The sequence below is a fragment of the Tachypleus tridentatus genome, chromosome 3, assembly GCF_004210375.1.
Source record: "Tachypleus tridentatus isolate NWPU-2018 chromosome 3, ASM421037v1, whole genome shotgun sequence".
Taxonomy (NCBI): domain Eukaryota; kingdom Metazoa; phylum Arthropoda; class Merostomata; order Xiphosura; family Limulidae; genus Tachypleus; species Tachypleus tridentatus.
In genome coordinates, this window is record NC_134827.1 from 29,156,168 (window position 1) to 29,171,832 (window position 15,665).

General features: G+C 35.1%; 1 protein-coding gene across 1 annotated transcript; it reads right to left on the bottom strand.

Annotated features, from left to right (window-relative positions):
- Nucleotides 1-876: 876 nt before the first annotated feature.
- On the bottom strand, nt 877-10,706 carry LOC143245777 (alpha-tocopherol transfer protein-like). The gene is made up of 5 exons (XM_076492032.1): nt 10,628-10,706; nt 6,918-7,159; nt 4,758-4,974; nt 2,107-2,216; nt 877-1,053 (listed from the first exon to the last, which is right to left on the bottom strand). Exons 1-5 carry the CDS (start codon nt 10,704-10,706, stop codon nt 877-879), a joined length of 825 nt encoding a protein of 274 aa, XP_076348147.1.
- Between the last annotated feature and the right edge of the window lie 4,959 nt (nt 10,707-15,665).

Here is a 15,665-nt window from a genome sequence, read left to right on the forward strand (position 1 = left end):
ACGGCTAGCACAGATAACCCTCGTGTAGCTTTGCGCGAAATTCAAACAAACAGAGTTAGAAGAATGATATTGTTTTCATGACCTCTGGATATAAAATCAATTGCTTTGAAGACAAAGTGAATACGTTATATATTCTACTGTGAATGCGTTATCTATTCTACTTTCGTATTACATAAATCAAGACGACAGATGGAAGTCTGTATCATCAGAAGTAATTTGGATGTATGTAACGTTGACCTAATTAGTTTAGTCAGACAGAGAAATAGAGCAACAAATGTGTTTTTCATCTTGAGCTATAAAAGCAAGAACAAATGAACTAAAACTTCAAAAAATATTAGAGTGATGGAAACTAGAATATAATAGGTTTGAGGTAGTGAAGCGTTTAAGACATTTGTTGTGATTATCCAAAAATACTGAAATTGTCACTTTGAAGAGCTCCTATTTTAAAATGAATAAATATTTCATTGTATTATTACTGTTTATTAACAAGAGAAGCAAGTTACAATACTTATATTTCGGCCCTCAAAACTACCTATAAAATATATCCAATAATAAAGTATGCACAGCCATTTCTTTAATAAAAAACACTGATATATTTACGTAACAAACAAACAAACGATTTTTGAGTTGATATATATTCAGTAAAGACAGATCATTCTTTAAATCCACTTCTAGTTGAACTTTGACAAGTATCGATTTTTACAAATGTCCGATGAGTAACAGAGCTCATAATACGACATTTTCGATCTCAGTTACAGTTAGCGCAGTATTTTACATTAGTTTTACAGCTGCTAGTCGTATGTCTACATGACATTAAACAATGCCTGTTCACGAAGCTTGAAGTATTTCATGTGTCAACTTTCTGAGATTTTCATTTTATGGAGTTTTGTAACCGTATCTGTTGTTCCTATTAAAGAAATCTTCACTCTTTCTCATGTTTGAATACCAGGTTTTGTTGCTAAAGAGATCTAAGTTCCCACCGTAGTCGGACGGTAAAATATCAGCAGGAATATGTTGATGCAAAGAGCGAAAGTTGGTTCCATGGAAGTGGATCTGAAATACAATAAAAGACAGATTAGAAGATATTTATGTCAAAAGCAGCAATGAAATATCAAACTGGAAGTAACAGGTTTTCGTTGTAACAGGTTTTCGTTGAGTAAGTAAGTACTTAAATAAAGTAGCTTTTTTGTTACAGTTTTTGATCGATCTTAAAGTATTGTGAATTTTTAACATGACTCAAAAAGTAAGGTTTATATTAAAAACAAAGTCATCGTACACTTAATAAATACAAACAGGAGTTTACATTTAGAACAGTTAAATACACTGACTAGATGTTTTTGAGCGCCTCCGGTTCTAACTGTAAAATCCGGGGTTAGATTCCCGGAGACGGACGCGGCAGATTGTCTAAGCAATATTGCCGAATGCTATAAACATTTACCGCTTGGATATTCTGTTCTGTTTTAAGAACAGTTTAAAAAACATTAGCTTAAAGAAGGTAAAACTGGTTTAGGTTAAGAAGAATATTTCCTACTCAGAATAGGTGCCAGAAGGTGCTACCAAGTATGAACAGGAAATTACGTAACTGAAAGATTTCTGTACAAAATATTTACTGAGAACTCGATACATTTACAGAGCTTAGCAGTGGTTCATAAAAGTAATAATAGAATCGAGATGATTTAGAAAAATTGCTAATTAGTACAATGTAGATTAGTTTGTTTGTTTTTTGAATTTCCCGCAAAGATACTCGAGGGCTATCTGCGCTAGCCGTCCCTAATAAGCAGTGTAAGACTAGAGCGAAAGCAGCCAGTCATCATCACCCACTCTTTTACCAACGAATAGTGGGATTGACCGTTACATTATAACGCCCCCACGACTGAAAGAGCGAGCATGTTTAGTGCGACGGGGAATCGAACCCGCGACCCTCGGATTACGAGTCGAACGCCTTGACACGCTTGGCCGTGCCGAGCCCGTATAGATTAGTTTCTTTTAGCGCTTTCGATAGGAATAAGCAATATTTCACCAAAGCGTTCGTAAAACGGACATTGAATAGAATCGTTCAAATATCACTATGTTGGCAAGCTACAAAATCCAAGTACAAAATCTCACCCTTTTCTTCAGTTTTTCACTCAAGAGAGGCTTAACAAGATTGAACATAACTCCGAAGAGGTTGGACTCGTTGACGAAATGAATAGCATTAAATCGGGCAGGAAACAATCCTGCAAAATATTGACAAGAAATAGTAAAAAATATATTTTATTCTAACTCAAAATATTGAACTCTCACAACAAGTAGTTGGCTCAAGTAGTCGTAATTTAAATGGCATTCCCAAATAAAATCCTTTCTTAAACAGTATTGGAGCTTTTAAATATCAAGAACCTGTGACCTGACGACTTGTTGACCTTTTGATGTCCTTTATTGGTGATTCACGTGGGAAAAAAAAGTCTTTTGTGTATCTCGAAATGCGTGAAGTTGTAAAACAATCACTTATTTCAACCCGCACTTGCTAAACAGCTTAATGTTTTTGAAACATGGTTTATAATGTTACAATTTATAATGTCCCAATCTAGTCTCTGGAGAATTGTAATTCTGGTCTTCTGCACGCTCTGTGTCAACAGTGACATTGTAACATCTGATGCACTAGTGATGAATCATAGACAGTTCGGTGACTCATTCGAAACTTGAAACAAATCTCGAGACGTTTACTCAACCTGTTATTAAAAACGCCCAATAGCAAAACATGAAAGAAACCAACTTGTTTCCATTGTCCTCTTAGCTTTTCCAGAACAACAAATTAAAGAATGTCACTGGAGGGTTTTCTTTCATTATTTAAAGATTTGGAGACGAGCCAAAGCTCGTCTAGTTTATATTTTTATCGATTTACCAGATGTCTGTAAGATTAAGTAACGGTAAAAGAAAAAAAAACTGGAATACAAAAGAAAGGAACCTTCTTGTAATCCATGATGGTCATATCTAATCTTTCTAATACTACAAAATAAGATATTTTAAGAAAAGTCTATAGCTGGGTTTGTTTAGTAAGAGCGTGTTTTATTTTCGCGCTTTAGATCAAGACTTTAAAGCAAATCGTTGTTGTTGCCCTTTAGTGCAAAGCTACACAATAGGCTATCTAGGCTCTACCCACCACAGGGAATCGAATAAAGGTGGGGTGAAAACGTCTCATTCATCTGGACAGGACTAAAACGGAAAGTGAATTTTTGGTAGCCTATTTGAAGTTAAGCACAAAGCTACACAATGGACAATCTGTGCTCTGCTCAGCGTAGGTATCGAAACCCGGTTTTCAGCGTTTTCAGTCCACAGACATACTGCTGTTGTCACAACGAGGTGGCGTTTTTGCTATCATAAAGTAAACCAGATAACATTAAAAGAAATGTAAAACTGTAATATAAGGTCTTTATTTCTTTATAGTTTTCCATAAAATAAAATTTTCCACTTTCTTTCTGATGTTACATGAACATTTGTAGTAAAAAATTATCTCATTTGAATATTTTTTTAGGTTTTTTTCCTCGCATGCAGTCGTCGCTAAGGGACTGGTTGTAGACTTTTCCCGATAGGTGGCTTTACTTAACGGCATAAGTGCTGGTTTATACAGCACAATTGTTGATATGAAAAGAGTAAGTTGATACGTTATAAATCATGTTGTGTTAAGAGACAGATACCACGTATTCTGTTTGATTTATGAGAATTTAAATCATGGGAATACGTAATGATAACCCGATGAAGTTGGCAAATATGCCATGCAAATTTTAAAAAGTTTTATTATTTCAAATGTAATTTGGTGCAATAGACGTTTTCTCTTAAAATGAGAAAAAAAACATTAGATGTTCATTGTTCTGTGAGAAATTAACGAAAGAAACCGTTTTCCAATTACTCTGGGTGTGTTTTGAATTTCTCGTAAAGCTATAAGAGGACTATCTGCGCTAGCCGTCCCTAATTTAGCAGAGTAAGACTAGAGGGAAGACAGCTAGCAATCACCACCAACTGCTAACTCTTGGGCTACTCTTTTACCAACGAATATTGGGATTGACCGTCACATTATAACGTCCTCACGGCTGAAAGGTCGAGCATGTTTGGACTGACGGGGATTCGAATCCGCGAACTTCAGATTACGAGTCGAGTGCCCTAATCACCTGTCCACGTCTTGGTTAATCGTGTCTGTACATAAAATTTACTTACACCATGATGTATTATATACATATATTATGTATATTTATACTTTATTGTTCGTAGTTAAGCACAAAGATACACAATGGGCTATCTGTTCTCTGCCCAACACGTGTATCGAAACCCATTTTTTAGCGTTAAGTGGGCTTTATTATACACTCTGAAGCGGTCTATAAACAATCTTTAACCAAATGTCTTTCGAAGTATACTTGTGTAGAAAGTCGAAACCATTCATGGTAATTTGTTATCCACTGCTTTAAAGGGTAAGACAACATTCCAAAGCATTAAAAAATTATTTATTTTGGAAAGACATGATTCAATTTTTTTTTCATAAGTCATCATGAGCTAAAAAAATTAGCTATTAAGTTCTGAGAGCAATGAAACATATTAAACGTGATACAAAATGAATTATTAAGTACATATTATACAAATTAATTTATAACGAAATGTGTTAAAATGAACGATCAAAATATTTATGATCAAGGTGTTAATACTGACACGTAAAAGACAATATACCTGTATTAAAGATATAATTTGACGGGTGTGGTTCGGAGACAGCTGACGAAAGTGACACAGACCGAAACCTCTGAGATCAATAATTGCTGCTATACCGTTTTCCTGAGTAACTGTATCCCTAACAGCCATCTCTAAGCACATCATATTGGTTCGAAAAATCTCGTTGGCGTCGTACTTGGAAGTATTCCAAAGGCCTACGGAAATTAGGAAAGTTCGTTTGGGAATTATACTGGAGTTACTGATATAACCGACAATGAAACGCTTATTAGAAATTTTATTCTACAGAAATTCCATTATTTATCTAAATAAAATGTATCGGAAATCACTGTTAAATGCAGGCCGATAGATGGCGCTACTATAATGAATCGTTGTATCTCAGGGCGGCTGATACGGGTATTAACATGTTTACCAATATAAAGCAGTTTGTTTTGGAATTTCGCATAAAGCTACTCGAGGGCTATCTGTGCTAGCCGTCCCTAATTTAGCAGTGTAAGACTAGAGGGAAGGCAGCTAGTCATCACCACCACCGCCAACTCTTGGGGTACTCTTTTACCAACGAATAGTGGGATTGACCGTCACATTTTAACGCCCCACAGCTGGGAGGGCGAGCATGTTTGGCGCGACGCAGGCGCGAACCCGCGACCCTCGGATTACGAGTCGCGCGCCTTACGCGCTTGGCCATGCCGGGCCATTATATAAAGCAAACAACTTTTCGACCGTCTTAAGTCACCTTCAGTTTAACCTGTAAAAATGTTTATATCCATCCATACCGGCCGTCTTGAGATACAGTTTTATTTCAAGTTAGTTTCTCGTCATAAGATGATGAATCCAACCCTTAATAACTTAGCCAGTCGAAGCGTTGTTAAATTTTGGCTTATGTGTTTTTTTTTTAAAGCTATACTAATATATACATATGTTAGTGAAAATAATTATATTTTAATAAAGTTAAATAGTAAAATCATAAGGAAGGCTTGCGTTAAAAACAGCAAATCCAAACCAATTATATAATTTGTTATTTTAACTCAGAAACAAGCCAGAAGAAAACAAATTAAACAAAAACCGCTACATCTACTGAAGAGATCCCAGGGTACAACCTGCAAAGTGGGATTATAAAATGTATCCTGGGATATTTTCAGTTGATGTAGCGTTTTTTGTTTAATTTGTTTTTGAGTTAAAATAGCTAATATATATATTTATAAAATTTAAAGTATTTTTAAAACTGGTCATGTAAATAAGATTTTCAGACCATTCTATCGATAACTACAAGGTCGACATCTTTCGGCACCATTAATTATACATCAAGTATATTTGTTCTCAGTAACGACAATAGTGTTGGTTAGCAAATATAATTTCGATTAACTCATAAAACATTACAAGAGGTTCATTACAAAAAATGATGATCTGTCCCACTCTTCATGGGGAATACAGTCCAAGAGTTGGTGGTGAGGGATATTGACTAATTGCCTTTCCATCTAGTCTATCACTTATAAATTAAGAGTTTTCCCATTTCAGTAGGTACTGACACTTGCTTGTTGGATAAAGTTTTCACTTTTTGCCCATTTCAGATACAATGAGTTGACCATAATTTGAGAGCTAGCTGATTGTTCAGCTTAGATCGTATCTAATAACGAATTGTTATTATTACCTTTTAATAACTCTGGAATTTACAACCACCTAAGCAAAGACTAGTGAAAAAATCGAGCAGTGAACACTTCAGAATAAAAGAGTCAGCGAAAGGTGAATGAACGCCAAGAAGAAAGGAAATATTCCTACTTTGTAGCCCACAACCTAAGCTGAACAATGAAATAGTTACGTCACTGCATACAAACAATATCAAAAATTAAGGGCAGTTAGAAAGAATAACCATCGACTATTTGTACACTGAATTCAACAAACAAATGTAACATATGTGAAGATAGATAGCAAAACCTCGCTATTTATTGCAAAATAGCAGCTGTTCTAACTCTCTTTAGTGGATCTCAAATGATATGGCACTGTTCAGACTGGAAATAAAAAAAAACACGATGCTTGATATGTCATAACGAAAACATGTCCAGTTTGTTACCAATAAAGATTATGAGAAGTTACACGCGCGGTGGAAAAACAAACAAAAACGGGTAACCAGGCTGCTTAAATCAACGAGGGTCATTACATTTACGAATATTTTATGATATATTTTAATACATTCCAGAGATAGAAAGTGCAGAAAATTTGTAACTTACCCGCTCTGAAGACAAAAATAGCTGCACCAGAGGAAGTCCGATGAAGTAAGAATCCTTGAATGTTATCAGTAAAACATCGTTCACTGCAGAGGGTAGAAAGTTGTAAAAAAGCGTTGGATTAGCTGCCCGTAATCTGTAATATTTCTGAAGCAAATGTAGCGCACGTTCGGGATCGAACTTTCGAGCGTGTAGAAATTTCAAAAGGAACCCATCATCCAATGGCGTGACGAGATCAGAATCTCCTAGAAAATACGAAGATGTTTTCAGAAATTTTATATAAAAGAAGGGAGGGAAGAATTCTATATCGTTCCTCAGTTTCGGTTTTAAGTATAGCATAAGTAAGACTATAAACTACGTCTTTTTATTATTGTGCTAGTGTTACTAACTGACATATTTTTGTCCACTTTCACTTTGACTTTTGTGTTTTAAGTGTAGCATAAGTAAAACTGTAAACTACGTCTTTGTTATTATTGTGCTAGTGTTAATTCTTAAATCCTACGAACAAATACATATATAATAGAGTAAGTAAATGTATTTTCCGATATTCTATACCCAAAACACACACGTATAACAGAATAAGTAAACGTAGTTCTGATATTCTATACTCAGGAACACACACACGTATAACAGAATAAGTAAAAGTAGTTCTGATATTCTATTCTCAGGAACACACACACGTATATCAGAATAAGTGAACGTAGTTCTGATATTCTATACTCAGGAACACACACACGTATAACAGAATAAGTGAACGTAGTTCTGATATTCTATACCCAGGAACACACACACGTATAACAGAATAAGTAAACATAGTTCTGATATTCTATACCCAGGAACACACACACGCATAACAGAATAAGTAAATGTAGTTCTAATATTCTATACCCAGGAACACACACACGTATAACAGAATAAGTAAATGTAGTTCTGATATTCTATACCCAGGAACACACACACGTATAACAGAATAAGTGAACGTAGTTCTGATATTCTATACCCAGGAACACACACACGTATATCAGAATAAGTGAACGTAGTTCTGATATTCTATACTCAGGAACACACACACGTATAACAGAATAAGTGAACGTAGTTCTGATATTCTATACCCAGGAACACACACACGTATAACAGAATAAGTAAATGTAGTTCTGATATTCTATACCCAGGAACACACACACATTTATAACAGAATAAGTGAACGTAGTTCTGATATTCTATACCCAGGAACACACACACGCATAACAGAATAAGTGAACGTAGTTCTGATATTCTATACCCAGGAACACACACACGTATAACAGAATAAGTAAATGTAGTTCTGATATTCTATACTCAGGAACACACACACATTTATAACAGAATAAGTGAACGTAGTTCTGATATTCTATACCCAGGAACACACACACGCATAACAGAATAAGTAAATGTAGTTCTAATATTCTATACCCAGGAACACACACACGTATAACAGAATAAGTAAATGCAGTTCTGATATTCTATACCCAGGAACACACACACGTATAACAGAATAAGTAAATGTAGTTCTGATATTCTATACCCAGGAACACACACACGTATAACAGAATAAGTGAACGTAGTTCTGATATTCTATACCCAGGAACACACACACGCATAACAGAATAAGTGAACGTAGTTCTGATATTCTATACCCAGGAACACACACACATTTATAACAGAATAAGTGAACGTAGTTCTGATATTCTATACCCAGGAACACACACACGCATAACAGAATAAGTGAACGTAGTTCTGATATTCTATACCCAGGAACACACACACGCATAACAGAATAAGTGAACGTAGTTCTGATATTCTATACCCAGGAACACACACACGTATAACAGAATAAGTGAACGTAGTTCTGATATTCTATACCCAGGAACACACACACGAATAACAGAATAAGTGAACGTAGTTCTGATATTCTATACCCAGGAACACACACACGTATAACAGAATAAGTGAACGTAGTTCTGATATTCTATACCCAGGAACACACACACGTATAACAGAATAAGTGAACGTAGTTTCTGATACTTGATACCCACGAACAAATCAATGTGTGGGTCTTGCTGAATCTCTACAGTAAATTGTTTTTAACACTAACTCCCAAGCCTATTTTGCCAATACTTTCCAGGGACCCACTAGTCATTTTATAATTACTTTTTATAGGAAGAGTGTATATGTAGGTGTTGTGGCCCAGTCAATAAGTGGGTCTTTTAAAAGAAAATAGAGCACAACCCACCTGTGGGTCTTACTGGAAGACTATCACGAACCACCGGTGGGCCGTGTGGGAGCCAACGTGTTAAGCCTGGAGATCTACGTATTTCGAAATTTGTACCTAAAGTCCACCAGGTGGTAGTTGATCAAACCTAGCTCGTACTGCAGTCGAATTCTCTAGTATGTTTAATGATTGTCATGTATTGGAACCTGGCGAAATAATATATTTTTAAAGAAATAACTAGATAAAGAATGATATCGAAGAAATTGTAAACAGATTGTAGCACATCTTGAATAAGGTGGAATAGCGACACTTTCTAGGTTCCCTGAAGAAATAACTAGATAAAGAATGATATCAAAAAAATTGTAAACAGATTGTAGCACATCCTGAATAAGGTGGAATAGTGGCACTTTCTAGGTTCTCTGAACAAATAACTAGATAAAGAATGATATCAAAGAAATTGTAAACAGATTGTAGCACATCCTGAATAAGGTGCAGTAGTGACACTTTCTAGGTTCCCTGAAGAAACATTTATTAAATAATTGTAAATAACTATAATCAGATTATGTAGTGATTAACAACGTTATTAATTTATTTGTTAACCGACGATAATTTATTAACTAAAACTAGGAATTCTCCACAGAATTTCTACTTTGCAGCGATGAAAAAACTTTTGCTGACCCATGGAAACAAATCTGTTGAGAAACAGTCTTACTTACCTTTAAAAACAGTCTTACTTACCTTTAAAAACAATCTTACTTACCTTTATAAACAGTCTTACTTACCTTTAAAAACAACCTTACTTACCTTTAAAAACAATCTTACTTACCTTTATAAACACTTTTACCTTTAAAACAACCTTACTTACCTTTAAAACACTTTTGTCTTTAAAAACAATCTTACTTACCTTTAAAAACAATCTTACTTACCTTTAAAAACACTTTTACCTTTAAAAACAATCTTACTTACCTTTAAAAACACTCTTACCTTTATAAACACTTTTACCTTTAAAAACACTCTTATCTTTAAAAACAATCTTACTTACCTTTATAAACACTCTTACTTACCTTTAAAGACACTTTTACCTTTAAAACAATCTTACTTTACCTTTATAAACACTCTTACTCACCTTTAAAAAACACTTTACCTTTAAAACAATCTTACTTACCTTTTAAAAATCTTACCTTTAAAACAATCTTACTTACCTTTAAAAAAATCTTACCTTTAAAAACAATCTTACCTTTAAAAACAATCTTACCATTATAAACACTCTTACTTACCATTATAAACACTCTTACTTACCTTTAAAAACACTCTTACCTTTAAAAACAATCTTACCATTATAAACACTCTTACTTACCATTATAAACACTCTTACTTACCTTTAAAAACACTCTTACCTTTAAAACAATCTTACTTACCATTATAAACACTCTTACTTACCTTTATAAGCACTCTTACTTACCTTTAACGAGATTTCTTAAAATCTGGATTTCTCTGTATCGATTCTTCATTTGATGTTTGTTGTGAATTGCGTCAGACATCCGGTATTTTCGGTGAGAGTGCAGCACTCTGATGATTACGAGACTTTAACCTTGGTGTTGGTATTAATAACCAATCTACTGAAATCTTCCGAATGAAGGAATGTCGTTGTTGTAATATGAAACGGCTCAGTTATATCGTCTACCTATAACGATAAAATCAGAGAAACGGTAGCAACTCGACCCACCTAGTGCAGTTATGGTTTTGACGAAGTTTGATAAATTACATTTGAGAAGCAGAACTATAATTCCTTTGTTTAACCTCTTTATTACAAACTAAAGCTCATTTGGATGGAGAATTTGAACAGTTCAGAGCTGACCCGGAAGGAGGTTACCGTGTTATTTAGGTGAACGTGTAGTGTTTCCAAACGAAGTTCAATAGGTCATCGACTTTCAGTCTCTTTCAAAATATAGTTCAAGTAAATCTTCTAATATGGTCTTTTGACAGGAAATATATTTCGTAGAATTTAACACTAATTTCACGACATAATTCAGAGCAACGAACGAGTGGGTTCAAACAGTGCTAAAATACGTGAAAGTTAAAGGCTCTTTCCACAACGTGTTATTTCAATGGTTATTTAGATTATATACTTTTGTCTCTAGGGTATTAATGTTTCACGTAAATTACATTTGTTTAAAAGTTAAATGTAATCTCCACAACGATGGTTTTTAGTTTGTAGACTTCAATGGCCAAGAACTTTTTGAACCGTGATGTTCGTTCATTTGTTACAGCGAATAGAATGTTGAAGTATTCATATTTAATATCTTGGTCACACAGGTCTGGTACGATCAGGTGATTTGGGCGCTCAAGCCCCAATCCCAGGGTTGTGGGTTCCAATCCCCTTCTCACCAAATATGTTTGGCCTTTCAGTCGTGAGGGCGTTATATAGTAGTGGTTTGTAAGAGTAGTCCCAGAGTTGGCGGTGGGTGATGACGACTATCTCCCTTTCCTTCTGGTCTTACACTGTTAACTTAGGGACGACTCGCGCAGATAGTCCTCGTGTAGCGAAAATGAAACGAAACTACATTTCACAGCTTGCCCTAAAACACGTGAGTTATTATAAATGGAAGCTTCTACAACCTTTATCTGAGACATCTGGTAGTGGATCCAATGTAGCTTTTCAAGCACAGAAATAATTTATAAATGACAAGGGTTTTATTTATTTAGAAGTAGTAAGTTTCGAAGTTGAAAGGAGTTCCTACAGAAACACCTGAGCTATATTTGAGAGTAAGCTTTACAAAATAACAGTGAAGGCACTCTGCTGTATGCCAAGTACTGTAACCCGAATAGCACCTCATGTGGCGCATGGCCTGAACAACTAAGTCAGATACTTTTTGTTTATTTTGAATTTCACGCAAAGCCACACGAGGGCTGTCTACACTAGTCTTCCCTAACTTAACAGTGTAAAACTAGAGGGAAAGCAGCTAGTCATCACCACCCACCGCCAACTCTTGGGCTACTCTTTTTACCAACGAATAGTGGGATTGACCGTAACATTATAACGCCCCCACAGTTGAAAGGGCGAGGATGTTTGGTGGGACGGGGATTCGAACCCGCGACTCTCGTACTACGAGTCGAGTTTCTTTAACCCTCTGGCCATGCCGGGCCATCAGACATAACCATCTCTGAGTTAGAACTGATTAGAAGAAGAACAATCAGTTATCAGATCTCGACACCTATAAAAAGGCTTAACAAAGTAGTGCGATTGACTCTAACTGTTACAATGCCCTTGAAGCTGAAAGTGGGGAGGTAACTCAGCGACATGATATCGCACTCGAACCTTGGACCTTCCAGTAGACCCGATACGTCAACCACTAGACCATGTCGTCTCTTTGGATTCACCTTTCTGAATTTTTACTGGTGTTATAGGTCAGCAAAACGTTTAATTTAGGGTCATTTTCGTTGCGTTACAAAAATCGGTGCTTTTTTTATATAATATAAATCTCGTGCACTTGTAAATATTCCGTTTATTTTATAATGTATTAAATAAAATTATTTTAGTGGCGTTTATTAACTTGATTGTTTGTTTGGAATAAAGCACAGAGCTTCGCAATGGGCTATCTGTAGTCAGCCCATCACGAGTATCGAAATCCAGTTTTTAGCGGTGCAAGTCCTCAGACAAACCGCTGTGTCATTGGGGGTTCATTCGTTTGAAATCACCTGGTAAACATTTGTAATTTACTACCACGTTTATATATTTTGTAGTTCATTATGTATTATTCACGAAACGTAAATGCAATTTATTCTGTCGTAACATTCTCTCTGATGGGTTAGCGGTTAGTCTGTCTGTCGTAACATTCTCTCTGATGGGTTAGCGGTTAGTCTGAGGGCTTATAACGCTAAATATCGATTTCCGATACCCCGTAGGTAGCCCATCGTGTAGCTTTGGGCTTAAACACGAACAAATAAATAAATGTTTGATGTTATCTGTTTCCTCTGGTGGTGAATAATTACACTACTTAAAATCACAAACATCACATTAACATGTACACAAAATAGTATGAATATTTTATATGTATCCTCCAGGAAAGTAAAAAAAAACAAAAAAAAACCGTCTCAATTGACCTAATGTTCGACACGTTTATCAGATACCAAACTAATGATATTCATGATGAGACCCAATGTTCGACACCTTTATCAGATACCAAACTAATGATATTTCATGATGACACCTAATGTTCGACACGTTTATCAGATACCAAACTAATGATATTTCATGATGAGACCTAATGTTCGACACGTTTATCAGATACCAAACTAATGATATTCATGATGAGACCCAATGTTCGACACCTTTATCAGATACCAAACTAATGATATTTCATGATGACACCTAATGTTCGACACGTTTATCAGATACCAAACTAATGATATTTCATGATGAGACCTAATGTTCGACACGTTTATCAGATACCAAACTAATGATATTTCATGACGAGACCTAATGTTCGACACGTTTATCAGATACAAAACTAATGATATTTCATGACGAGACCTAATGTTCGACTCGTTTATCAGATACCAAACTAATGATATTTCATGACGAGACCTAATGTTCGACACGTTTATGAGATACCAAACTAATATTTCATGACGAGACCTAATGTTCGACACGTTTATCAGATACCAAACTAATGATATTTCATGATGTCACCTAATGTTCGACACGTTTATCAGATACCAAACTAATGATATTTCATGATGTCACCTAATGTTCGACACGTTTATCACATACAAAACTAATGATATTTCATGACGAGACCTAATGTTCGAAACGTTTATCAGATACAAAACCAATGATATTTCATGATGAGACCTAATGTTCGACACGTTTATCAGATACCAAACTGATGATATTTCATGACGAGACCTAATGTTTGACACGTTTATGAGATACCAAACTAATATTTCATGACGAGACCTAATGTTCGACACATTTATCAGATACCAAACTAATGATATTTCATGACGAGACCTAATGTTCGACACGTTTATGAGATACCAAACTAATATTTCATGACGAGACCTAATGTTCGACACCTTTATCAGATACCAAACTAATGATATTTCATGATGAGATCTAATGTTCGACACCTTTATCAGATACCAAACTAATGATATTTCATGATGACACCTAATGTTCGACACGTTTATCAGATACCAAACTAATGATATTTCATGATGAGACCTAATGTTCGACACGTTTATCAGATACCAAACTAATGATATTTCATGACGAGACCTAATGTTCGACACGTTTATCAGATACAAAACTAATGATATTTCATGACGAGACCTAATGTTCGACTCGTTTATCAGATACCAAACTAATGATATTTCATGACGAGACCTAATGTTCGACACGTTTATGAGATACCAAACTAATATTTCATGACGAGACCTAATGTTCGACACGTTTATCAGATACCAAACTAATGATATTTCATGATGTCACCTAATGTTCGACACGTTTATCAGATACCAAACTAATGATATTTCATGATGTCACCTAATGTTCGACACGTTTATCACATACAAAACTAATGATATTTCATGACGAGACCTAATGTTCGAAACGTTTATCAGATACAAAACCAATGATATTTCATGATGAGACCTAATGTTCGACACGTTTATCAGATACCAAACTGATGATATTTCATGACGAGACCTAATGTTTGACACGTTTATGAGATACCAAACTAATATTTCATGACGAGACCTAATGTTCGACACATTTATCAGATACCAAACTAATGATATTTCATGACGAGACCTAATGTTCGACACGTTTATGAGATACCAAACTAATATTTCATGACGAGACCTAATGTTCGACACCTTTATCAGATACCAAACTAATGATATTTCATGATGAGATCTAATGTTCGACACGTTTATCACATACAAAACTAATGATATTTCATGATGAGACCTAATGTTCGACACGTTTATCAGATACAAAACTAATGATATTTCATGATGAGACCTAATGTTCGACACGTTTATCAGATACCAAACTAATGATATTTCATGACGAGACCTAATGTTCGACACGTTTATGAGATACCAAACTAATATTTCATGACGAGACCTAATGTTCGACACCTTTATCAGATACCAAACTAATGATATTTCATGATGAGACCTAATGTTCGACACGTTTATCACATACGAAACTAATGATATTTCATGATGAGACCTAATGTTCGACACGTTTATCAGATACCAAACTAATGATATTTCATGACGAGACCTAATGTTCGACACGTTTATCAGATACCAAACTAATGATATTTCATGATGACACCTAATGTTCGACACGTTTATCACATACAAAACTAATGATATTTCATGATGAGACCTAATGTTCGACACCTTTATCAGATACCAAACTAATGATATTTCATGATGACGGGAAACCAACTTGAAGTAAAAATGTATTTCAATTCGGCTGGCAT